Here is a 25,137-nt window from a genome sequence, read left to right on the forward strand (position 1 = left end):
GATATTTTCTCTGCACCCGTGTATAATTCCGCATCCTTATACAACATTCTTCATTGCAGATTTTTTGTGTTTCACTGTCTCTTTCTCTCTCTCGTTTCTTTCTCTGTTCACTCTTTGTCATGGTTATTTACTTCCGCATTGCTTCACTTTAACACAAAGCTCTTTGAAGACGATTTCTTCTTGTTGCATTTACTGCCGTCTTTTAAGGGGAACAAAAAGTGCATAAACTGAGGACCTTTTGCTAACTGCACAAGCATTTTAGCTGTTATCCCCAGGTGATCTTTAAAGTAGACATCGAATTTCTCTCCCTCTTGCAGGTCATTAGCTTGTAAAGGCCTAGAAGGATCCACATTTTGGTCTGAACCAACATTATCAGCTTGCTGCCCATGCTACGTGTCTTGTCCAATATTAGGCATTGTATTTCTCCAAGACTTCGTGAAATTTTCAGATTGAGAGGCATCATTGCTGTTTGATCCCATCTCACTACTTGAAGACATTCTTGCTGTAGTGCTTAGTTAAATACAATTTCAGCACTAAAACAAAGGTTTTGACCTTCAATCAGGTGCCTCAAGCCCACCAAGTCAAGGGAATGGATGGTATCCTAGCGATGGAACCATGAAACCAACCTTCCTTCTTAGAGAGGGTGGTAATGACCTAATTAATGAACAATTACAGCAAGCATACACCCTTGTAGTATTTCTTTACCTTGAGTTGCAATCTAGATAGAATACAACGAGATTCCCAAAATCTTTGCGACTCTACAATTGCCTCTTGCTATCATAAATGACAGGTGAGCTTTAAAACCAAATTGACACTTAGTTTGCTTGAGGATTGGCCTTCAATTGTGCTCCTTGGATGATAAATTCAGCTCCAAATGTTCGCTAGTTGGATGGTCACTTGAATCTCTTGAAATTGCTTCAATTTTAGCTAGATTGAAATTCAAGTCTCTAGGCCTTCAATTTTTGAGGATGGTTTCTAAGGTGGTTATTAAACCCTAATTTCTATTGTAAATTAGGGTATATAGCAGATGTTAGTGAAAGTCTCCTCGTCCAATGACCGATTTTATTGGAAATTGCTGAGAGAGGATGAGAGAGAATTTCAAGGAGAGAGAAAGTTCAGGCTTCCATCATGAGAAAATGAAATAAATTAAATATTGTCCTATCTGGACAGCCATGAAAGCTGTCTCCATTGATGAAACACTCCGAATATGATGTTGCTTGGCTGAAATAATCCTTAAACTAATGTTCTATTTCTTTAGCTGTTTGAAAAATTTTCATTATCTGAAATTTTAAATATTGGTTTTTATGAGCATTCTCTCTTTGGGAAGCAAATTGAAATGTTGTATAAGTGAGATAGTAAGAGTAAAAGATTAGAATGTCTTGATTTGGTTCATAGTGCTTTATGTGGGCCAATACCCATGATTTCATTGGACAGAGCATTGTACTTTGTCACTTTTAGGTGATACATAGGAAACATTTGAGCTTATCCTTTGTGCAAGAAAAGTGATGTGTTGGATACATTTTGAAAGTCCTTGGGATTTGTAGAGAATCAGTTAAGTAAGAAGCTTAAGTGCTTCGACAACTGATAATGGTGGAGAGTACATCTCCCATACCTTTACAAACTTTCTTTCAAGTTGTGGTATCAAGAGAGAGTTGACAGCTTTTGTGAGTCTGTCTCAAAATGATTTAGTTGGAGGTCTCTCTTTTCATTTGGAATAAGCTCTCATACTGAATTTTTAGCCATATGCTTTGTACTCTCCTATGTATCTCTCATCCAATATATAGGTGTGGGGCTTGGGTGCTCGAAAGTGAAATGTAAAGGCTACAAATGACAAGTGTTTGTCGAAAATGACAAGCGTAGGGGCACTTGTCTCTTCAAAATGACACGTGTCCTATTCTAGATGCCATATGTCACTTTTCTAGAGGAGAAAGAAGCTTCCAAACCTTCTACTCTAAAAATCTCTCAAATGGTTAAGAATTTGAGATAGTCGCTAAAAGACAAAATTGTTCCTTTCGAAATTTCGGAGCCTTTGTCGCCAACAAAATTTCCATTTGAGCAACTTCCAAAAATAGTGGCCTTCTAAATTTTAGGAGTTGCCAAGTTTAGCGTCTAGAGAGCTTTATTGTATAGGTTCTCACCGGTTCATGGTTTGTTTCTTTAATCATAAGCATGTAGTTTCACTTTTTGAAAGCACTCATTATATGGACTTCTAGTCAATGTAACCATTTGAGTGTAAAAGTCTTAGTTATTTGAGCTTTCGGGTCAATTTGACCGCTAGACTAAACTTTTAATTCCTCTTGGGCATCTCGTCAATGACGACCCAAGTATAGGGTGTTTTGGCCATTTACCACCCTTAAAGAGAGAGATAAACATTTAATCATATTTTGAAACACTTAAATAATACAAATCGCCTTTCAAAGTACATGAGCATCAAATTAATTTAGAAACATTGAGCCAATATATCTTCATAACAATCGATATACAAAAGTTTCTAGGGTTTGCATTGAGGAAACATAGAGTGTATGACGATGACAGAAACACAACGATACAGACATGAATGTGTAAAACTCAAAACTAAAACACTAAAACAAACAAAAGCAGAAGAAGAGACCAAGATCACAACTCTAAAGTGAATGAATATTGCAAAGGAATGTAAGAGTGTACAAAGTGCCCAATGGCAAAGAAGTAGTGTCAGAGAATAACATCCATTGGAGACAGATCCCAAGTACTGTGACCACTAGTCGGAGTGTCAGAGTGAAGAAAAAGTGTCAGACGTAGATTCTAGTGGAGGCTGGAGAAGTTGTCGACAGTTGGGATGATGCTGGAGAAAGCTGCAAATGCACGTTTGGGAGGACTCGCCTGCTTGAGAAAGTGGTCGGCACAGTGTTGCCTGGGGCTGATGATACCAAAAGCAAGATGAAGAGGCCACCAAACGTAGAGGAGGTGCACTGTGAACTGTTGCTAGGCTGTGCACCGTTTAGGGGTTTTCATTTAATAAGCATGTTTTGGGGCTGTCTAAGAGGCCAATTAGCATGTAATGCATTTTTCAGCTCAGCAGCAGTGATCAGGGCAGCTGGACATGCTGGGCAGGACGGGCAGCACTGCCAGGTGGTAGTCACAGCATTTACTGCAGGTGCAGATCAGTTTGTGCAGTCTGCCAGTTAGTACATCAGTGGGCCAGTTTTAGATTGGCTGACCTGGTCGTTTTTTTTCATAACTTCCTGCCTATTTAGGGCAGGCCTTCCCTTGGACACAGTTACTTGTGTTTTGTGCAGATTCAAAGAGAGATCTCAGGGTGGATATTCCTCGCAGCCTGTTGTACAAATTCTTTCTTTCAATCCCTCATACGTTTTTGCATTTGCTGCACTCTAACAAACCTGAGTTGGTTCTTTATTGTAGGACTAAATGGTCCAACATTTATCCCTAGTATTTAGTCAAGTGGAAGAACCATTTGGAGGCAAAGACGACTTGCCTCTTTGTTTTGGAGGATATTGTTGATGATGAAAATTATTCATGAGGGCGAAGTATACATCCTCAGATATTTGGATGGGCACTAGCAACATTGATCACAATGGTCAAAAGTGACCTAGTGCTTACATTATGGGCACTTTAGGGTTGGGGCATGTTGAGAAACCACTTCTTCAGTGTATACACTTCATTTAGGGTTTCGCACTGATAGCCCCAAAAAGGGCTGGTGTTCACATTTTGGGCATTTTTCCAGTGGGTGGGCACATAGTGGTGTGTCACCCTAGACAACTTATGCTTATAAATAGGCAGTCACTTCATTCATTCTTCATCCCACCACTTTTACCACTCTTAAGTAATTCTTTACCCGTCTTCCTTTGTCATCAGACACCGTTCACTTCTCTCACCAGCCCCTTTCACTGCCCTTACATCCCTTCAAGAGGACATTATGGTTTTTGCGTCTTTGTAGCTTGGTTTCTCCTCCACCACCTAGCATTACTCATTTGTCACACAGAGGCTGGTGGGACTTGCATTTTTTGTAGTCTGTCTGATCCTCCATCATCTGGCATCATCATTATCCACTTGGCATCATTATCTGGGCTGCACTCCTTGCGTTTAACAACTCCAACATTCTAGGATTTGCATTTTGCTGCCTAGGTCACTCCCTGGCATCCGAGGACTGTGGTTCGCTTCCTCGATAGCAGGTGATGATCTTCCACATCTCCAACAACATTAGAGGACAGCGGTTTGCTCCCTCGACAGCTGTTCTTCACTTTTCAGTGATTACTTCGATAGCCCACTTTCTGGAGAACTTTGTTTCGCTTCCTTCACTGTGCAGATTTCCCAAGGTACTGCTGCCTGATTCGAATAGGACAATGCAATTATCTTTTGAGCTTCAGCTCCACTCTATGAGCTTTTCTTCTCATAGCATGATTCAGTGTATCATCACCGTGTTCTTCTTGTGTTTTTGAGTTTCCTTTCTCTCTCACGTACACACTTTGTGTTACTCCCCGCAAACCCTACTGTCTCTTTGCACCATTGCTTATTTTGACATGGTATCAGAGCATACTTGTTATTTTTGACAGGGCAGATGAGTTCTATTTATAGGACTCATGGCCCATTGTGCACATCATTGTATGATCACCACTCTTGGACTTTAGGCTTGTTGGCCAGTGCGTTCATACATCGGGACAATGTGGGCTGGTAGTATGGGATGCTGGTTCTTGGGACATGGTCATGGGCTCGATATGTTGTTGTCCATTCCCTTGATATTCCATGTATGATATCATGGGTACGACTTGTGTTGTGTCTTGTGTGTAGGTTGGATCCTGGGGGGACATTTCAAATAGGAAACCTGAGCAAGAGCGTGAAGGCCAATGACAAATCTTGACAATAGTAGGTCCTACTAGGGAAGGCAAGAATGATAGCGATGAAAGACAAGGTAGACCGTGGTGCAGGAGAGAAGGCAAACACAATAGATAATAATGATGGCGATGATTGCACCCAAGGGAGGGATGATGGTGATGCAACAAAAGTGTTGGAGATAAGGATGAGGCTGGAAATGACATACACTCATCTTTTTATAGGGTGTATTGAGCCTTTTACTGTATCAAAATTAAGATAATATTTTCTCTTTGGGGCTGTCTTTTGAAAGTGAAATCAGACCATGATTCATGATAATTTGGGCATAATTTAGTCCTTCAATTTTACTTGCTCAACTCATCTTGTTTTGCAAACAGATCTCTTTTATATGGTTCGAGGTCCCTAGATCTCCACTCCATGGAGAAGTGTCAGTGTTACCACTATATCAAAAAAACCATAGTTTGGTGCATGGCCTCAGATATATACATGTGTACATTGCTTCTCAAGTGCAGCTATTGTTGGAAAATTCTGTGCAAGTCTAACCCATGCAAGTCAAAATGTTAGTCGAATGACTTAGAGGTTGTACATTGCTTCCCAAGATAGGAAAATTCCCAAGAATGACTCAGAGGTTTCTTTGTATAGAAGGTCTATAGAGCATCTAGATGATATCATAGGTTGAGGTGATTTTGTGCTTTGACAAATATGTCCGATTGGAGGCATCGATACGTAAATGAACAAAGAATGAGGCTTTGTTTCAAAGGCAATCTGGTTTTCCATGTAAACGTTCCGAACAACGTAGTATGCTTAACTATTATGATATTTGCTTGTTTTCGAGATTTAATATAAAAGAGAATGAACACTTAAAGCTGAAAATGAAAATTACTCACAAAATTACAGCCATGAAAATGTAAAAGTAATGGAGACAAGATTGAGGGTTGAAGATGGGCAAACCTTCCCCCCTCCCCCCCCCCTCCTGAAGGAATGTATTTCTGCTCAACCCAAGTCCCTTAGAAAAGAGCTCAGTTACAATCAACCTGAGAGTGAGGAGAAGTAATTCTCACTCTCACAAGATCATGCAAAGATGTACAAACACATGCATTATCTATTATGCAATGATAAGAACTGATTTCTTTATAGTATGAGAGAAGAAAGAGGGGAAATCAGCCTTTCTTCATCGTTGATTAGTAGTACATGGATAGGACTTGCTTCTTGTTGCTAAAATGGAAGAAAGAGCTCGAGAAGGAGGTGTTGTAATGAATTTATAGGCTTGCTGTCCTGTAAAATAGCAGTGATAGAAGAGGGAATATGGAGGAATTTGATAATGGAGACGTGGGGGATGATGATGGGGATAGATGGGGCTAGTTTCTGGCTATCTGTGGATGCTGTACATGAGTTTACAACAAAAAAAAAAGATGTTGAATGAAGAAAAACGAGCTCTTATTTATAGGAGAGGGAAGAGCTAGTATAAAAGGGGAAAGTGGAGTAGCACAAGACAAGTGTCCAGCCACATGTCATGAGATGTGACAAGTGGTGGGACACTTGGAAACATAGTGACAGGAAACGGCCGGAACGGCCCCCCGGCACGCAGAATCGCCATCCCCGGCATGTTTCCGGCTCGGACCGCGTTTCCCAAAAACGGAACGTTCCCTGTCACGTTTCAGACAGAGAACGCAGCAGGGAACGCGTTCCCTGCTGCGTTCCCTGTCTGAAACGTGACAGGGAACGCCACGTGGCAAGTGCCTGCGCCTAGTTTTTGCCCGCGCCCGCGTTGTTCCGTCTGCTCCCGCCTACGTCCCGCCTGCTCCTGCCTGCACCCGCCTGGCCCATTTCTCCTGCAGCTTGCTCCCGCCTCAGCCTGGCCCAGTTCTCCTGCCCTAGGCCCAGCCACCTTCTTCCTTCTCTTCCCTCTCTTCCTTCTTCTTCTTTCTCTTCTTTCTCCTCCCACCTCCAACCTCTTCCTTCTCTTCCTTCTTTTTCTTTCTCTTCTTATTCTTTCTTCTCTTCCTTCTCTTCTTCCTTCTACCTTCTCTTCTTCCTTCTAACTTCTCTTCACTTCTCCCTTCTCTTCTTCCTTCTTCCATGAACCTTCTTCTTCTTCTCCCTTCTCTCCCTTTCCCTTCTCTCTCGACTCTTGATTGAGTCTTGACTCTTGAGCCTTCTCCCTTATCTCGAGCCTTCAATAATCCATTTTCAGCCTTCAAATTTTCCTTCTCTCGACTCTTTAACCTAAGGCCTTCAATTTTCAGCCTGAAATCATAAATGGCTTCATCTTCCCGCCCCGCTCGTCGGGTTGGTGGTCGAGGAAGAAGGTCTGATGATTGGTCATGGTGGGAAGAAGTAAATGCTGACCGCCCTTTGAGTGGTGGAGGATCTCGACCATGGACTTGCAAGCTTTGCCCATACAAGCGAACTAGTGGAGCAAACAAGGTAATCCATTGAGCCGAGCATTTGTATTTCAAATTTTTATTGATTTTAATTTTTCAAAGTTACTTAAATATTAGAATATGGACTACCAATTGCCACTTGTTCCATTTTAAATTTTAATATTTATGCATAATCAGGTCCGAGCTCATCTCCTACATGAGCCAAATTCAGAGGTGCAGTTTTGTCCAAATGTGACCTTGGAGAAGCAAAGGGAGCTTCGTGACCGTGTAGCAGGTCAACAAGCTTATCTTGCATCTAGACCACGACGTGTTGCAGTTGACCCTGCAACTTTTGTGACACCATCCCCATCAGATGCATCTAGAGCAGGGTCAGTATCAGGAAGTGCTACCTCCACACCTACTACAGGCATTGCATCGGCCATGGCATCAACAACGCCACATGTTGCACGTAGACAAAGCACACTTGATGCTAGTTGGGATCCCAAGAAGAAGGAAGAGGTGGATACATCAGTGGCACGCTTTTTTTATCATGACCACATTCAGTTTCGTGCAGCCAGGTCAGAGTATTTTAAATTGATGTGCAAGAAGATTGGTGAGTATGGCCCTTCGTATGTACCTCCATCATCAGAGACCTTACGCACCACTTTGCTCGACAAGGAAAAGCGCCTTGTTGAGCAAGCAGCAGTGACTAGAAAGAGCATGTGGGCTAAAAATGGAGTTTCCTTGATTGCTGATGGTTGGAGTGATACACGCAAGCGATCCATTCATGGTATGGTTGCTTATTCTCGTGGGGAAATGTATTTTATATCTTCACATGATGCATCGGGGACAGGAAAGTCAGCAGATGTACTTGCAGCAGAGTGGGTTACAGGTGTTGAGCTTATTGGCCCAGAGCATGTTGTGGGATTTGTTGCAGATGGAGAGCCTGCAAATAGGGCAGCAGGTGCTATTATTCAGGGATATTATCCACATATCACAGTTTCATATTGTATGGCTCATTGCTTGAACAACCTACTAAAGGATATTGGTAACCTGTCATGGATTGCACCTGTCATAGAGCAAGGAGCTCAAATGGTTAGCTTTGTTTTGAACCACCAATTTCTTCGCCATCACTTTTCTTTGCGGTCGAAGAAGACACTTTTAAAATACTCTGATACCAGATTTGCCTTTAACTTCTTGATGCTAGGCAGGTTAAGAGAATGCAGTGGTGCCTTGAGGCAGTTATTTCTTAGTGATGAGTTTACCTCATCAACATTGGCAGATACTCCTACAAGTATCTTATGCTTGGAGAAAGCAAATAACTCCACTTTTTGGGATGATGTAAAGCTGATAGATGCTATGGTATCACCCATTGTACATTTATTGAGGGTTATGGATGCTATGCAACCTTGCATTGGCAAGGTATATGAGGCTATGGACAGGTTGAATGAAAAGTTGCAGGAGTTGGCACCAAATGATGAGGCGTATGAGGAAATACACCATTTAGTTGTGACGAGGTGGAACTCCTATAGCTCACCCATGCATGCAGCTGCATTTGTTGTGGATCCTGAGTTCCAAGGCAAGGGTCAAGAGAATGACAGTGAGGTTATGGATGCATGGAGACTTATATTGTCTCGTCTAGTGCCTGATCATGGCACTAGACGAAAGATCAGAGATCAGCTTTCATGTTATAGGACCTTTCGGGGTTCTTTTGGTTGTGGGGATGCACAGGAGGATCGCTGTAAGATTGGGGCAGCTTTGTGGTGGGAGGACTATGGTTCGGATGGTCCTGAGTTGCAGCAACTAGCCATCCGTATTTTGAGTCAGTCAGTTAGTTCCTCTTGTTTGGAGCAATTGTGGAGTACCTACGCTCACATTGCTTCAAAGAAGAGGAACCGTCTTGGTGTGGAGAGGGCAAACGATCTAGTATTCGTTAGTGCTAATTTGAGGATGTTATGTAATAGTATGACAACAAAGCCTGATCCATTTACAGAGTGGGAGATGCAGCAAGAAGAGGAGACACATGCTGATGTTGAGGGAGATGCAGCAATTCATGGTACACATGATGATGAGGCTGGCACTTCAGGAGTGGCTAGAGCAGCCTCAGAGCCCCATCATGATCTTTGATTTAGCTTACTTATCACGAGTCTCATGATACATGATACATTTACATTATATATGATATTATGATCATTGATGACACTGTGACACTTGGGTTGTTGACAGTTGTGCCATGTCGATATTATACTTGTACTTGAGTCTTGCAGTCTTGCAGTTGCCCTTTGGGCTATTTTGGCATGCGGCATGCCGCATTTTGCTTTAGTCTAGAGATTAGACTTTATATTTGCAGTCTTTTTTGGGGCAATGAGCATGTTCTTTCAAAGATTAGACTTCAATTTCATATTTGTAATCTTTTAAGTTTTTTGGCAATGGTACCATAGGCATGTTCTTTTAGCTAAGACTTTTAAGTTTAGTTCATTGTTCATTGTTTTATCATTTATGATTTTTGGCATATGTATTATGGATTTTATTATTTATAATTGAATAGCTTACCTCTTGAGCCTTGTAAGTTGCAATTCAATTTCTAATGAGTAGTTTTAGAATAATGCATGATATCTTAAAGTTAAAACTTAAAACTTAAAATGATTTGTCCTTGTGGATTATATACCTTGGTTTTAAGTTTTAACACTCCAGACTCCCAGAGTCCACATGGATTATCAGTGAAATATTAATTTTTTTTCATGAATTTTGATTTTTTAAATGCCGTTCCCGTTCCCACGTCCCCGTTCCCTAGGTTTGGCGTTCCCATCTCCGTCCCCATTCCCGTTTCCCGTTCCCGTTCCCCGTTTCATGTTTCTATGCTTGGAAACTTGTGTGACAAGTGTCTTGACACTTGTCTCTTCTCTATGGCCTTCCTTTTTAGGCTGAATACTGTCAAGAATAGAAACAACCAAATTTAGTAAGCACAGTCAGAGTACAGAATTTACTATTTTTAGAATGACATCCCTATTTTTTAAGACTAGTATTTTTAGGCTAATTCGAGGCTCCTAAAATTTAGGGACTCCCCAATATGGGTGTCATATGAAAGCTTTTTCCGCGTACATCGCAAAAACGGTATCAGAATCTTCATGTGACTTTCCTATGCAAAGAAATGTGTATTTCAAGCTTTCAGCCCACACATGCACATTGTACAAGCATTTCATAATCATGCCATCTTGTTGATTGTAACTGTATGTTCTGGCGGATCTAGCCCACACTTCAAGGCATCAATCCTTTCTGTCTGCGAGTCTAACCCTGATATGCGTGAGTTCTGGTCACAGGCGCCCAATCGGGCCATATAGGTGGAAGTGTGAACTATCTTTTCTCTAACCCACCGCGTGGGTCCACCATAACCTGTGACCACTCATCAGTGGCCAGCTCCAATGCACTTTTCTTTATATCTAATTAGTGCAAAGGAAACAAATTTAATAAATCATTATATAGACAAATTAATGAAAAAGTATACAAATTCTGTTTCTATAGAGTTGTGACATTCCAGAATTTGCAAAGATTTACTCTCCATCCTTGTGACTTGGTCATGTGCCAAAGAGCATGCTGATAGATACATTGGAGGAGAGGAACCTTGGGTATTCAAGTAGTGTCTTGAGTTGAAGACATTCCGTGCAAGTGGAAAGCATACCAGTTTTTTCTAGTCCTCGACTTTGTCCCTAACTGTTTCCCTCATTTTGTGCCATGTAAGTCTTTAATGCACAGAGAACCGGTGTTTTTGTTGGGCCTTGGGGAATGAGAGCAGTGCCCATCATCATCAACTATATCACTTCCTTTATGGGTGTCAAATTGCTGATGGCTCTTTAAAAGGTTGCACTCAAATGTATTCTTTCCTTTCATATGGATTTACTTTCTAAAGCTGGAGCCTGGTCTACTAAACCACTAAATGTTACTCAGGTTTTTTACAAATTGAATGAAAACGAGTTGGTTAAAGAAGTGCCAAATTTTTCTTGTAAAACAGTCCAATGCAACTTTCTAGTGGGTAGAAATCCAATGCCCTTATAGTATATACTTCCACTTTTACTTTAACAGTCTCATTAACATAACAGACAAAGTCTGATCTCGGTTAAAAAAATCCAATAAGGCTGATTGTAAACATCCAATATGTTAGGGCCCCTATGCATCGTGGGTGAACAAATAATCTCAGCCTTAAGTAATTTAATTGTCTGTTTAATAATGCATCTAGGGACTCCAACAGGTGATACCATTGTCATCTTTCTATGGAAATGAAATTTATCATGATGTGGAGAATAATTAAACTGTCTATATAAGAAGATGTTATGACACCCCATGGGAACACTTGGAAAAGTGTGATGAGCTATTAGCTTTCAGAAAGCCACCAAGGGTGTTTTTCAGAAATTAAAGAATGATTGGAAGAGCCTATTTCGCAGAATTTCATGGAAGACATGAAAATGCAAGATCACTAGTGTCTGGAATTGCCACAACTATGCACATGACGAGGTGTTTGAGATGCAAATAAGGCTGCACCTCATCTGTCTCTACTTGCAACATTATTATTCGCAACCTATGGGTGTAAGTCATTGCCTACAAGCATTTCTACTCTAAAAAAGTTGTAATGCTCCATAACATATCAAATCCAATAACCCCTCTAACTAGGCAACTTATGTTGGTTGTTTCCTGAAATGGTTGTAGCACATTAGTTCCATATAGGTCTGGGTTTGAAGTATCACCAGGTAGCTTGTTTTATCACTGTAAGCTTGCTTTTTCTCTGTATTGTGAATATTACAGTCTTTGTAATTATTCCCTGAATTTCCAGTTGATCTACCATTTCAGAAGATAAGCAAGCATGGCATTGGAGAATATTTAACAAAGACGGAGTTTGTTGTTACAAAAGAAGACCGAGATAACTTTGCTCAAAGTATGGTGAAGTATCTCCAAGAGAATCCAAAAATGTGCTCACTATTTTTAGGTAAGGTGTCAGTGCCTAGTTTGACTCTTTCTCAAACATTCTATCATGCTTTGTGTTTTATAGTCTAACTGCTCAGTAATCTTGCAGATTCTGTTAAAATAATTGCAAACAGTGGGCTTGTGCACTCTCCTGCATTAACTCTGTTGCAAAAGGTGAGTTGCTTAACTACATTTTTGTGATTTTGATGTAGTTGCTACTCTTAGTTTGTGCATTTGGACTGTTAATTCTATCTATTAACTGCTCTCAGTTGCTATAGAAAGGTTTCAGTGCAGAAGCTGAGGTTCTAATCCAGGCATGGGAATCTTACAAGATACAGCAGTCTTTAACTGGAGGATTCCCCGTGGATTTTCTCAAATCAGTGGCTCAGGTATTATATTTCTGACATGAGGTTCCAGAGTCAAGGGTATTTTCCTCTAAATGGAGGCATTACTTAAATCATAAGGATGAGAAAAAAAGACCATTCAGGTCAACAGCAAGTTTTCATTTATAGTTTTTCTCAAGACATCAGTGTTCCTATTCTTAACTACTTGTTGCTACCACATTGGCAGGCTTTTCTTCTTCTTAATAAAAGGTTTTAGAGGACATGCTAGCAGGAATTAGACTAACCTATTTCCTAGACAAAACCAGTATTTATGATGTATGGGTGTATCATTTCAACTTAGACTTCACCATTCCTTTTGAGGTTTTCCTGGCAAGTTGTCGGTGCTCGCTTTAACTCTTTTCACCCCTTAGCAAAAAGATACAGTTATCAGTCCAATCTGTGATGAAATGTAGTCTTCTGGTTTGTATATAATGGCTACTTAGTTATCCATGAATGAATGAGTAGTTGTTGCAGTTTTACTAGATCACTAGAGCTTATTATTCATTCTATCAATTGACTTTAGAATCTTGACCTCATGCTATTGACTAAATTCCTGTGGCTCTTGTATAGTCCAAAAAGGAATCAAGTTTCTACAACTTTGGAAGGGCAACTGGCTCAGAAAGTTTTGTAAAAGGGAATCACTGGCATTGCCATACTCATCCCAAGTGAACATCACTTTCATGCCAGCTTTTTCAAGCCTTTGCCCACATCTTTATTGCCCTCACCAGCTGCTCCCTATCTCAGCCTCCATCAGCTCCACCTGAGCCTGCATCATCGTCATGATCTTCATCCTGGATCTTGGCGACTGATGCTACTGTGTCTACACGCTACTGTGTGGACAGACTGCTGCTGTGTTCCAGCACTCAACTGTTGCATTTCAGCTCACTGTCCAAATGCCACTTGCATACTGCTTGGAGATTCCCAGACTGCTGCAATTTGCAAGCTCGTTACTGTTTTGCAACCCAGTTGTTGATCCTAGATGATCCTCCTCCAGCCTTAGAACTATCGTGTTCGACAGTCCTATGCTGTCATTATGCTGCAAGGCCTTCTACATCATCATCTGACATCGAGCATTGGTGGTTTGCTGCACTAGAGTATGCCGCAGTCCTCCATCCCTCAGGCTGCTCCCATGAGAGAGAGTGGCTGTTGGACAGCCCACCACTCATTGAGCGTCTATTTTATCACACCTACCATACTTGGTTTGTTCTTCAAGTTTCCTTTGAACATTCATTATTCACGGTCTTTCTTCTTCGTTTGTGTTCTTGTTGAAGTTCATTTATTAGTTGTGTTTGTATACAGTGTTTTCTCTACATACCCTAGTGTATCCTCCAGTAGGATTTGCTGAGTAAACACATCCAGGGTTTGCAGAGAAAAAAATGACCATGTAGAAACATGACTAATACAATGAACTCAGACAAACTGCTAATGAAATGAATGCTGAAAACTCAATGAGCAAAGTGAAGATGAGAGGTGTGATACAGCAGATGCTCAAGGAGCAGAGGTTTTCCAACAGCCACTGTCTCTCATGGGGCTGGGTGGGCTCAAGGAAAATGTCATCCTCCAAAACAATCCGGATGAAGCAAAACACTTGTGCTTGACATTGGATGTTGATGAAGAAGCCGAGGAAACAAGGGTGGCTGGAATGGATGCCAAAAGCAGTAGCCCTAGGAAGGAGTGGATGTAGAGGAGAAAGGCAGCAGACTGGATATGGCTGACTGCTAATTGATGCTGAATGATGGCAGGAATGAGGCTGGAAACCAAGACACAATAGCTTGGAGGGCTGGATCAGCAAACACAGTATAGTCGAGGTCTTCACGATAGAGTTTTGAATGCTGGTAATGAGAAAAAGCAAGATGACAGACAGCTAAATGACAGCAGGGGTGAGTTTGTAAGCTCTAATTGCAGTAGTATAGAGGGCCGAAACAGCAAAGACAGCATTATCAGGGCCCTAGTGATAGAGTCTAGGTGCAAGAATGTTGAGAAAAGGGCTGGGAATAGCTGCAAGATACCAAAGACCAGTAGGGCAGCAGCTAGTAGATGATGATGATGATGATGAAGATTAAGATGAGAGACAGATAGGATGCTACCAATGATGACCAAGTCAATTGGGATAGGTTGAAGAGCTAACATTGAAACAGAGATAATGAGGGATCAAAGTGGCAATGACTGTGATTCCCTCTTATAGAACTTTTTGAGCTAGTTGTTGCGAAGATATGCTAGGGTTTTCACAAAGAAAACATAGAATGTACAAACATGACTAAAACACAATAACTTAGATAGTAATGCAATAGATGCAAACCCTAAATGCGAAATGCAAAATGCAAAAAGAACAAACACAAACAGAGAAGAGAGAGAACTCTAAAGTGAATGAATGAATGCTGTAAATGAAGGAAAGAATGTACAAGATGCTCAAGCATAGAGCTGTCTAGTAGCCAGTGCCTCTTGTGGGAGCGGGCTAAGGGACGTGTTGATGTGTGCCATCCATTAGAGACGGATCCCTAGTGTAGTAACCGCCAGTTGGAGTGGAGGCTGATGAAGAAAGGTGTGGAAAACACAAAAACAACCCGTTGAAGATGATGGCAACTGATCATCGGCAATAGTGGGAGGTTGAATGATGGTGTAGACTATGCAACAACAGTTGATGGGCGTTGGATAGCTAGTGGAAGAGGTTTGGTGGCCAAAACGTGCAAGACAAGGATGGGGCTAATTGGTGGTGCCATGTCCTTGGACATCTGGATGGGTGCTTGTAGCATTGGTCACAGTGGTCGTGAAGTGACTTATTGCGAATGCACTAAGGGCACTTCGGGGCTTTATTATGTACATGCATTGTGTGATCACCATTCTTGGACTCTTGGCCCATTGGCCGACACATCCGTACACGGGGATCATGTAGGTTGGTGGTATGGTATGCCAAACCTTGGGATATGGTCATGACCACCTAGAGTGTTGCTAGCTCCCAGGCTTGGGGGTGAGCCCGTTTGGCTCTACAGGCTGCGAGGTGAGTCTGACGTCCAATCCTTGTTATTGTGAGTTTGACTTGTGTCGTGTCTCATTTGCAGATTGGATCCTAGGGGGACATTTCATTGGTATCAGAGTGTCAACATGCAATTGGATGTGAAATCTGATGACGTGTACAAAATCACTTTTGCTCACATAACCATGATGATTCATGCTTGACAAGTACATCTTTATCTTGTTAAGGGTGGTATGGGACATTGTGGGCAAGGGGGCGTGCATAGGGGGCATGTGTTGCGGGTGGTAGGTATGAAGACAATATATGTTTCTTGTTTTGTTGGCGAATGTGATTAGGGTAAGTCAGGGGTCCGGCATAGACTCTAGACTACTAACTAGGTCCCAAAGGCCATGAGGTTCAAGCACTTGTTATATCAAGGATGACCAAGTGGTGAAATTCGACCCGTTAAAATGGGTCTTATTGTGAAGGTATTCTTGGTGCCATAGCAACAAAAATGATAGTGTTGTGGAATGGGAAAGATGGGTAGGGTTTCTTTGTCTTAAATTTCTTTGTGTTTCTTTGTCTCCAATTTCTCTTCTTACTCCAAGTTCTTGTTCTTTTCCATTGTGAACTCTCACATGATATCATTCGCAAAGGTGTGAGCTAGATGTGACTGAAGCAAGTGTTTTCCTCTGCTGCAAGTTGCTAGCTGACATCATTCAAGGGCTGAATCTCTTGTGAACTAGTTAAGTAGGCTTTCTCAAGCTGCATTTTCTCTACAACAACTGTCTATAAACCCTACTACATTTTGATAGTCTATCCTTGTGAAGAAATTTGTGGAATAGTTGCTAGGTTTTGCATTGAGAAAATAGTGTATGACCACGATAGAAACACCATGATTCTTTGTGTGCATAGTGGATTCAAAAGTGGGAGTGGATTGACTAGGCATGGGCATGGTGACTGTATGAATAGCTGTAAACGCCCCGAACAATGTAGCATGCTTAACAATTATGATATTCGCTTGTTTTCGAGATTTAATATAAAAGAGAATGAACACTTAAAGCTGAAAATGAAAATTACTCACAAAATTACAGCCATGAAAATGTAAAAGTAATGGAGACAAGATTGAGGGTTGAAGATGGGCAACCCTCCCCGAAGGAATGTATTTCTGCTCAACCCAAGTTCCTTAGGGAAGAGCTCAGTTACAATCAACCTGAGAGTGAGGAGAAGTAATTCTCACTCTCACAAGATCATGCAAAGATGTACAAACACACATGCATTATCTATTATGCAATGATAAGAACTGATTTCTTTACAGTATGAGAGAAGAAAGAGAGGAAATCAGCCTTTCTCCATCGTTGAACAGTAGTACATGGATAGGGCTTGCTTCTTGTTGCTAAAATGGAAGAAAGAGCTTGAGAAGGAGGTGCTGTAATAAATTTACAGGCTTGCTGTCCTGTAAAACAGCAGTGATAGAAGAGGGAATATGGAGGAATTTGATAATGGAGAAGTGGGGGATGATGATGGGGATGGATGGGGCCAGTTTCTGGCTATCTGTGGGTGCTGTACATCAGTTTACAGCAAAGAAAAATGATGCTGAATGAAGAAAAACGAGCTCTTATTTATAGGAGAGGGAAGAGCTAGTACAAAAGGGGAAAGTGGAGTAGCACAAGACAAGTGTCTAGCCACATGTCATGAGATGTGACAAGTGGTGGGACACTTGGAAACTTGTGTGACAAGTGTCTTGACACTTGTCTCTTCTCTATGGCCTTCCTTTTTGGGCTGAATACTGTCAAGAATAGAAACAACCAAATTTAGTAAGCACAGTCAGAGTACAGAACTTACTATTTTTAGAATGACATCCCTATTTTTTAGGACTAGCATTTTTAGGCTAATTCGAGGTTTCTAAAATTTAGGGATCTCCTAAAATTTAGGGACCCCCCCAATATGGGTGTCATATGAAAGCTTTTTTCGTGTACATCGCAAAAACGGTATCAGAATCTTCATGTGACTTTCCTATGCAAAGAAATGTGCATTTCAAGCTTTCAGCCCACACATGCACATTATATAAGCATTTCATGATCATGCCATCTTGTTGATTGTAACTGTCTGTTCTGGTGGATCTAGCCCACACTTCAAGGCATCAATCTTTTCTGTGTGCGAGTCTAACCCTGATATGCGTGAGTTCTGATCACAGATACCCAATGGGGCCATATAGGTGGAAGTGTGAACTATCTTTTCTCTAACCCACCGCGTGGGTCCACCATAACCTGTGACCACTCATCAGTGGCCAGCTCCAATGCACTTTTCTTTATATCTAATTAGTGCAAAGGAAATAAATTTAATGAATCATTATATAGACAAATTAATGAAAAAGAATACAAATTCTGTTTCTATAGAGTTGTGACAATAGCCCATGGAGAGGAGAGAGGGACACATGAAACAAGGGAAGAAAGCCCTGCGCAGGAGTGACCCATGGAGTGGGTGATGGCAGACCATAAGCAGAGGATGAAAATTCTTGCGTTTGAGAGGCCAATAGATAAGGAGGGAGGATACCCATCATCGGTGCTATCATGAGGATATGTATTTTTGAAACCTCACTTAACATGTGGATTAATTTTTTATCACATGGTTAAGCAAATGTTGCACATGTGAGGTGCAACTGGGTTTAGAGTAAATTTATGAGCCCGAGACCTGAGAAAATCATGGGATGTCAAAGGCAAAATGTGCTATAAGTTATGTTGCATTGGCACTTGGTGGTGTCTAGTGCTAGTTGTTGGCCTAGGTCATTCATTTGGCCATAAGTGTGTTAGTGATACTAGAGAAGTGGCGTTTAATGGTACCTAACGCTAATCTGATGGTCAAAGATGGTGCAAAGACACTCGGGAATGGAAGTTGCCTAGCCAATTTAATTATTGGCTAGTCAAATTATTTTTTTGGGCATTGAAATAATTATTAGATTAATTTTTAGTATTTAAAGATTGAAAATTTATATTTAATTTTGGATAATGTTGGAAAAATCATTTGGGAAGATTACCACTTGTCAAAAATGCCCATGCAAGACTGAAAAACGTCTTTAGAGGTTGGAGAGAGGCATTTTTAGTGCATTCGGCCTGCAAGAGAGAGGGAGGAGATGGTGCTGGTTTGATCTGCAGCCATTGGAGGACCTTTTGAGGCAAGTAGGGGCAGGAGAAGACCAATCTGCAGCAGGCAATAGCATTTATAGGTTGAGACAGGGCAGCTGTAGTAAATGATTGATTTTCTTCAATTCTTTACAAAGAAAGTCTGAAATTTCTCTCTCAGTTTTCTTTCTCATCTCCTAGCCTTTCTACCCCTTGCTCTGGAGATTACAACATTGAGATCACCAGAGGTTGAAAAATTTCAGATTTCTTTGCTGCAAACCCTAATTTGCAGCAAAAATTAGGATTTAGCAGCAGCCTCGGGAAGCGTGCCAAAAATGGGAAGCTCTGAGACTTGGATTCAACAGGGTTGAAATTGCTTTCAGTCAAATTCAAGTGGAGGGACTAGCAAATCAATGAATTTGAGGCATTTTTCATCTCCATCAAAGTGGGCGAAGGCCAATTGATTGCCTGAATCAAGGGGCAAATTTGATTGAAGACTCGCTAGTCATTCTGGATAGCAAGGGGAGTTGGAATATCAAAAGGGATTGGGAAAATCCCATTGCACATCAACTTCTTCTTCAATTAAGTTAAAGAAGTACCGAAAGGGGCGTCAATTTTGGGGCTAACAGGATGTCCATTGTCTAAGATTGGGAGTTACTTTACATTTCTAAGTTTTGTAATAAATGTTGCTACTGTAACTAAGTTGTAATCAGGGAATTACCACCTATCCATGGAAGGAAGGCTGGTTTCATGGTTCCATTGGTGGGATGCCATCATATCCTTTGAATTGGTGGGCTTGTGGTACTTGATTGTAGCTGGGAACTATTGCATTAGTGTTAAAATTACTTTCAGCAGTGAATTACAGGAAGCATGTCTTCACATGGTGATATGAGATTAAGTGGAGAGAATGCATCACTCCTTGATCAGTCACGTGGTGAAGGGGAAAATGCAATGATTGATGCTGCACTTCAATGCATAAAGAGGTTGATGACCAGCAAGGGGCTGAAGAATTCAATGATAGCTTCAAGCATCGAATGCCTACAACAACAAATCTTTTTACTGAATTGGCAAAGGATCCCTAGTTTTCTTGATTCGTGAATGTCCCAAGAAAGAACAACAAAGGCAAAGAGAAGAAGACACTTTCTATAGCTTCGGGACAACCACAAGAATTGAAGGAAAGTCCTAAGCCTTCTTTGGAAGAGCCCAAAATGCTTGAGGAGCACAGACAGCTGGTACTTGTGGGGCAACAAGTGCAAATGCATGGCCAACTTGGTAGTGCCAATCCATGGGAACATGGGCAGCAAGGTAATTATGCACATGCAAGCATGGGACAAGAAGGATACTTTGGTGTTGATACCATTTTTTTTGCTATGGTTGGACAGACATTGCATATGGGAATGTATGGCTCAAGTCCCTATGGTATGTAACGGCCAATGCATGGCTCACAACACCCAATGTATCCAGGTAATGCAAGTGGAATGCCTAATCCCATGTATGGCAGCATAGGCATGATGCTTGGGGCACAAAGCGGGCCATATGGATATGTATCTGTACCTCGAGGGACTGTTGGAGCACAAGGATTTGGTGCTGGTCATGTAGGAGCATCTAATAGTGCTGGTTCTCATGTAAATACAGCAAATGTACCCTTTTTGCAGCAGCCTATTTATGATATCTTGACTCCCATAAGTCCACCGAAGGACTATGATGAAGGTGGTAAAAGTGTGAAGTTTGAGCCAATTTGATGCAGTCTACTTTGAAGGCAACTTCACAGAGGCATCTAAGATACGAAATGTGCTCTAGTGCTGAAATTGTATTCAGCTTAGCATTACAGCAAGAATGTCTTCAGATAGTGAGATGGGATCAAGTAGGATGGTGCCTCTCAATCGAAAAATTCACAAAGTGTTGGGCAAAATGCAATGTCTAATCTTGGACAAGGTACACAACATGGACAACAAGCTGGTAATGTTGGTTAAGACCAAAATATGGGTCTTTCTAGGCCCTTAGAAGCTGATGATCAGCAAGAGGAAGAGGAATTTGATGACTAGTTTAAAGCTCAGCTGAGGGCAGCAGCTGAAATGTTTGTGCAGTTGGCAAATGATCCTCAGTTCATGGCTTTTTGAACTCCTTAAAGGAGGGCAATAAAGGCAAGAAGAGAAAATAGTCTTCAAGAGCTTCAAGATAGAAAGATGTACCAAAGAAAGAGCCAATACAATGGCACGATGTTCGAAATGTGAATAGTGAGTATAAGCAAATGATACTAGTGGAGCAATTGATGCATATGCAAGGCCAACTCGGAGGTGCCAATCCAATGTTTTTTTGGATAGTAGGGCATGCATGCAATTATGGGGTAGCTAGGTTACTTTGATAGTGGCACTAGTTTCCATACTATGGTGGGTCAAGGATTGCATATGGGGATGTATGGCACCACTCCTTATGGTACGCAGAAACCAATGCATGGTGCACAAGGCTCAATGTATTCGGGTATGGATGGTAATATGTATAACCCCATGTATAATAATTTTGGCATGATGTTAAAGCACAAAGTGGCAAGTTTGACAATACATATATGCAACTCATTGTGTTCGAAGTCATGGTATTAATTCTAGTCATGCAAATGCTGCATATAGTGTGGGTCATGAGGAAAAATGTATCTTGGTATGGCTGGTAGTATGCAAATTCCCATGCAAGTCACATTGCAATGGTCCAAAGTATACAAACAAGGATGTTTCCTAATTCATCTTGTGCTCCTAGCATGTTAGGTACACATGAGGGGCTAGTCAACTAGATGCAATGTTGCATGTTAGTTAAGTTGTAATTGCAGGAATGTGAAAGTAAAAAGCATCGCGATGTTGAAGGGGAAGAAAGGCCTACAACCTAGCGGAGGTTTTGGGGCAAGTAAAGTTAGATATAAAGTTTTCATATGCTTCTTGGTGAAGCTTCAACATTATTTTACTAATAGATGCAAAGTGGATGGAAGAGGATGACTTGGCAAACCATCCTCAATTGTTGCAACTTACCAAGCTGCATTTCAATTAGAGTCAAGACTTTGGTCCAGGCTTAGTCAAGTTCAACAGAGTGGGGGTCTTGAGCATTGCCTGATGCTCAAGGGAGAGGTAGCACTTTGACTTCACTAATTTTGGATAACTTTGGTATGTAGTGGATCTTGGATGTATTCAGCATGCATCCAAGGTACTGTGCTGACAGTATGTCTGCTATGAGGTCACTATTCAGTGTATTAATCACTGTGAGATGTACGCAGATGAGTATGAGTTTTAACCGGACATTGAAATTATACTTTTGCATTAGTTCATGATTAGTTGGGCATGAGGTTTTACCTCAAATTTTAGATAAAAATTTTGATCAATTTCAGCTTAGTTTGAGAACTATTTATGGTCACTTTTGGGATTAATTTTGTATCAATTTTTGCATTAGTTACTCATTAGGTTTTGCAATGAGTGTATGATCAGCTTGGGTCACATTTGTAGCAGTTTGTGATCAATTTTCAGATCATCAAATGATCAGATTATGCTCAATTTTTAGTGGTTTATAGCTAGTTCCATGGACAACAGCACATTAGTAAATGCCATTGACAATTTCAGCCATGGTTTATGATGAGAATATGCTTTACTATGGTTTTGAAGTCAGAACAGTTGAGAAACATGAGTTATGGATGCATTGAATGGGTTTCTAGCAACAGTTCTAGACTTTCTCCGTTTTATGTTATGTATATGCTGGCTAGAAATTTTCAGCAGGTTTGGGGAATATGGCATGGTTGGACAACATTGGCCAAAGTTGTGAATTGTGATGCCTTATGAAAATTCTAGTGCAGTATGCTTTTCCTTTGGCCCAATGCATTGTAATCGAGGATGATTGCAGGGTTTCAAGGGGGGGGTCTATCATAGGGACGCGAAATTTTGAGATACTTTAATCTTGTTGATAACATTTGATTGAGTTATTAATCAAAATGTGCAAGGTTGTTTAGCACATGTAGTGCACATGGCAATTATGTCATGGTAACAAGCCTAGGGCCTTGAGATATGAGTTGGAGCCAAAGACAAAAGTTGTAATAAGTTATATTTGACAGGTATGAGGTGGTACCCGGTGTTAGATTTGGGCCTAGACCAATCTATTGGCCATTTATGTCAGTGGTGACATTAGAAACTGGGCATTAATTAATTGATTAATTCCAATCTAAGTGTTAATACTGCTCAAGGATACTTGGAAGATAAAGTGGCATAGCCAATTCACCTATTGGCTGGTGGAATTATTTTTTTGAGTTCTATATTAAGTATAAATTAATTTTCAGAATTAATATTTTGAAAATTAATTTAATAAGCTGGTTAATGCTGGAAAATGGGATTAGAAGGCTGCCACTTGGCAAAACTTGCCCATGCAAGCGGGAAAAACTTTTTTAGGAGCTAGTGAAAGTCTGTTTCAGCCATTGTGAGAGAGGAGAAGGCTTTTAGAGAGCAAGGAGATTTGCAGCCACCAAGGATCGGTCCTATAGCATGTGACAGTAGTTTGGAGGCCTCCAAGAGTAGGTGATGGTAGCCCAAGGTCCTTCTGGTGTAGGTGACAGCATACAAGAGGGGATAACAGTCTTTCTGGTGGTTCTAAGCTGTAAGTGACAGCTTCCATGGCTGTTTGAACAAGGCAACAACAATTTTTCTAGCATTTCTTGTGATGAAACTATGAAATTCTCTCTCTACAACATTCTCTCTCATCCCCATTCATCTCTTAAGTTATCTTAGCAAAATCCATGGGGATATTGGAAAATATTTGTTGCAAATCTTAGTTTATGGAAGAAGCTAGGCTTTGATAGTTACCTCAAGATGCGTGCTTAGAATTGAGGGCCTTGGACTTAAATATCAACAATTGAAATTGAGGAATTTCAAGTAGATATAAGAGCACAGGCAACCAATATCAGATTTGGGGCTTAATTTGTCTTTCAAGGAGCAGGGTGAAGGCCAATCCTTGAGGAAACCAAGGGACAAATCAGTTTGGAGGCTTGTTGGTCATTTATGATAGCAAGGGACATTTGGATTAGCAGAGGAGGTTAGAGGATCGCAATTGTACTCCATCCATTTGCAATAAAAGTTTAAGGAATACCACAAGGGGCTCCAGTTTTGGGTGCCAATAGGCTGTCCATTGTCCAAGATTAAAGTAGTAAAGTGTGCATTTTTAGTTTATGTGAATTTTATGCTTGCTGTAATTACTATTAAATCAAGCTAGTACCACCTTCTTTGAGAGAAGGAAGGCTAGTTTCATTTTCCAAATCATGGTCTTGGATTTTGCAGGTCTTGAATTGCTTCTATACTTTTTATGTATGAATATCTTTGATTTCACCTAGGTTGCTCTCTATGAGAGAGAGAGAGAGAAAGAAAGAAATATCTATTAACGTCTCTAAAAGGCTACAGTGGCCTATGAGACTATAACCAATACAATAGGTATCATCATCTCTCACCAGGTAAGAAGAGATAAAATTTATGTGTAAGTTTACATGGTATATTTGAATGAGATGTGTGGAAACTGAAAAAACTGAAAAAGTTGGAAAAAGACCTAAGTTTAAAAAGATCAAGAATGTAGGGTATCTCCCCCTCAGTTTATGGAATCCACCAAGACTCTGCAAGCTACCTCCGACTGAGTCATCGCGCCAATCTGCCTCTGTACCGAGCTAGCGTGATGCGAATGTGGGGCATATGGGCACGCCTATGTTGCAGTGTAGGTGCTCTAGGGCGTCGTGCTCTGCGTAGTGTTGTAGCTCTGTCAATTGTGATGCCTCTTGATGTTGTATCTTGGTAATGCCTATCAGTAGGAGATGTAGTGTTTGGGGTGGTCGCGGCTGGGGGTTCAGCTACGTTGAAGTAGTCTGTAATTGCTCTCTGGAGGGGTGATTGATGCTGGGGTTGCCTTCTATCCTGTAACAATAATGCTCTGCGTCGTTGGAGCTCCAGCAAGAAAAGACCCAAACATCTTTGGTCCTCATACTCCATCACCCGTCTTAGTGGTCCAAACCCCTCCTTAAAGAGGCAATGATAGCGGCCTCGAATATCATAGTATATAGTATATCTACAAATGTAGTACTCCTCTGTCTCTGGCTCCCATCCACAAAGTTGACACATCCTCTCATCGGCTGCAATATGGTTCCATCGACCGCTCTGAATCATCAGTTGATGTGATGAGAGAGAGAGAGAGAGAGAGCTTTGACATTTGTTTGTAGGTGTTGAGTTCACTTGATTGGTTAGAAGGTCCTTTGTGAATGTTTCTACTCTGTAATTCCAAACACATGCACACACATGCATCCACGAGCGCGCGTGCGCGCGCGCGCACACACACACACACATACACAGAGAGAGAGAGAGAGAGAGAGAGAGAGAGAGAGAGAGAGAGAGAGAGAGAGAGAGAGAGAGAGAGAGAGAGAGAGAGAGAGAGAGAGAGAGAGAGAGAGAGAGAGAGAGACTTTGACATTTGTTTGTAGGTGTTGAGTTCACTTGATTGGTTAGAAGGTCCTTTGTGAATGTTTCTACTCTGTA

At 41.1% G+C, this 25,137-nt stretch overlaps 3 protein-coding genes across 5 annotated transcripts in view; 2 read left to right on the plus strand and 1 right to left on the minus strand.

The window, feature by feature from the left end:
- Positions 1-25,137, plus strand: part of LOC148023019 (uncharacterized) — a 68,129-nt gene that overhangs the window by 18,018 nt on the left and 24,974 nt on the right. The window contains exons 2-4 of one of the 3 annotated variants that reach the window (XR_015693597.1): positions 12,033-12,168; positions 12,256-12,320; positions 12,429-12,535. Coding sequence is in view for 2 of the 3 variants with exons in the window: in XM_087696007.1 (XP_087552133.1) it covers positions 12,033-12,168; positions 12,256-12,320; positions 12,425-12,535 (312 nt within the window). In the remaining variant the exon portion in view is untranslated. Of the gene's footprint in view, positions 1-12,032; positions 12,169-12,255; positions 12,321-12,415; positions 12,536-25,137 lie in introns of those variants that run through there. The other 2 variants (XM_087696008.1, XM_087696007.1) reach the window with 2 other exon arrangements.
- LOC148023020 (uncharacterized) lies at positions 6,676-9,970 on the plus strand. Its single transcript, XM_087696006.1, has one exon. The coding sequence runs from the start codon at positions 7,377-7,379 to the stop codon at positions 9,315-9,317; it is 1,941 nt and encodes a 646-aa protein (XP_087552132.1). The 5' UTR covers positions 6,676-7,376; the 3' UTR covers positions 9,318-9,970.
- LOC148023021 (uncharacterized) overlaps positions 24,250-25,137 on the minus strand; it is a 23,437-nt gene continuing 22,549 nt past the window's right edge. Inside the window, exon 3 of the mRNA XM_087696542.1 lies at positions 24,250-24,673. Within this exon, the coding sequence (XP_087552668.1) occupies positions 24,250-24,673 (424 nt within the window). The remainder of the gene's footprint in view (positions 24,674-25,137) is intronic.

The sequence above is a fragment of the Lygodium microphyllum genome, chromosome 16, assembly GCF_053477565.2.
Source record: "Lygodium microphyllum isolate KBCC chromosome 16, Lygodium_microphyllum_v1.1.10, whole genome shotgun sequence".
NCBI lineage: Eukaryota > Viridiplantae > Streptophyta > Polypodiopsida > Schizaeales > Lygodiaceae > Lygodium > Lygodium microphyllum.

What these genes read in the sequence shown, in the direction of transcription:
- LOC148023020 (XM_087696006.1), top strand. Translation starts at nt 7,377, where the DNA reads ATGCATAATCAGGTCCGAGCTCATCTCCTACATGAGCCAAATTCAGAG.